The 1,514-nt window shown below is 47.1% G+C and overlaps 1 protein-coding gene across 1 annotated transcript in view; it reads right to left on the bottom strand.

Annotated features, from left to right (window-relative positions):
• LOC107576768 (vacuolar protein sorting-associated protein 13B-like) overlaps positions 1-1,412 on the bottom strand; it is a gene marked incomplete at its 5' end in the record, with an annotated part of 5,585 nt that extends 4,173 nt beyond the window's left edge. Inside the window, one exon of the mRNA XM_016262901.1 lies at positions 1,180-1,412. Coding sequence (XP_016118387.1) covers positions 1,180-1,412 — 233 coding nt within the window. The remainder of the gene's footprint in view (positions 1-1,179) is intronic.
• Between the last annotated feature and the right edge of the window lie 102 nt (positions 1,413-1,514).

The raw sequence follows: 1,514 nt of genomic DNA, 5'->3' as shown, positions 1-1,514 counted from the left end.
GCTGTAGAGAAGCTGAAAGATCAAGCAACATCTGATCAATTCAGGTGGAAACTGAGAAATCGATTTCAGGTTCTCACAGACGAAGTCAAAGGATCAAGAAAGACAAGAGTCATCAGAAGCGTATCATATACTGCACCATCAAGTGAAGAAGAGCTGCCGAAAAGACAAACGGGATTGGATAGAGCAAAGAGGCCATGAAGCGGCAGATCAAAATGATACGAAGACTCTTTATCTTATCGTACGCGACCTGACAAGAGTGAGAAGTGGACAAGGAGCTCCCATCAAAGATAAGAACGGCAAGGTCCAGAAGACCAAGAGAGAAGGTGGGTTGAACACGTCAAGGACATGCTCAACCAACCAATGCCAGCAGAGCATTTCGCCTTCAACCCACCTGCCCCTGACAAGGATCTGGCCGTGAATCTGGATGCCATCACAACAACAGGGACGGCAACAGAGATCCGCCTGCTAAAGAATAACAAAGCGCCAGGATTAGACATGATATCAGCAGAAATACTAAAACATGGTGGCCATCCCATCGTCGAACAACTGACGACTCTCCTAAATACATGCTGGGCAACAGCTCAAGTGCCAGAGGATTGGCGAAAAGGAGTCATCATCAAACTCCCAAAGCAAGGAAATCTCACTGATTGCAACAACTGGAGAGGGATCACGCACAAAATGACAAAGAAACTGGAACAAGAGGTGGCCAAGATAGGGGTTCGCATAAGTACAACTAAAACCAAGATTATGCGAGTCGGATACACCACCGAACATGCCCTTTTGAATACTGGACAACAACAAATTGAGGAAGTGGACAAGTTCACCCATTTGGGCAGTTTTTTGACGAGTGATGGAGATGCTGAGCATGACGTCACATGCCGGATTGGCAAAGCTTCAGCAGACTTCCAAAGACTCAAGCCCGTTTGTACAGCCACAACAATTTCAATCAAGACCAAGGTGTGTTTATTTAGCAGCATCACACACACTCACACACACACACACTATTATTACTACTATTACTATATATTTAAAAAGTTTGGCCAAGTTGTGCAGCCCTTCAAACGAGCACAGCAAACCGGGTTTTTTTTTTAATTGCAGTTTTTTTAAATCAGAAAATTCTCAATCTGATTCCACCTGAATCTGTGCAGCTCTAGTGTGAGGTATTGTGCAGCTGTGCACCTGTGTTCCAGGACTACTGATATCGATGGCGTCAGTCCAGCCTGGTGAGGGGGGCGTGTCTGTGCGGCCGGTGGGCGTGTCCGTGATGATGCGCAGCTGCAGGGTGGGCAGCGTCTCTTTCTGTCGGCACTCAGGGAAGCTGGAGGCCTGATGAAACAACTCATGATGGACAGACGAGAGAGCAGGAACCGTCCGGCTGAACACCTCTGACCTCTCTGACTCTGAAACACACGCTGAACATTAACATGAGCAATGACCTACAATCCTCAGGATTATGTGTGTGTGTGTGTGTGAGTGAGTGTGTGTGTGAGTGTGAGTGTGTGAGTGTGTGTGTG

Source organism: Sinocyclocheilus grahami, unplaced genomic scaffold (assembly GCF_001515645.1).
Source record: "Sinocyclocheilus grahami isolate Dianchi unplaced genomic scaffold, SAMN03320097.WGS_v1.1 scaffold4307.1, whole genome shotgun sequence".
In the NCBI taxonomy this organism is placed as follows: Eukaryota; Metazoa; Chordata; class Actinopteri; order Cypriniformes; family Cyprinidae; genus Sinocyclocheilus; species Sinocyclocheilus grahami.
This window is presented reverse-complemented; position numbering and strand designations above follow the sequence as displayed.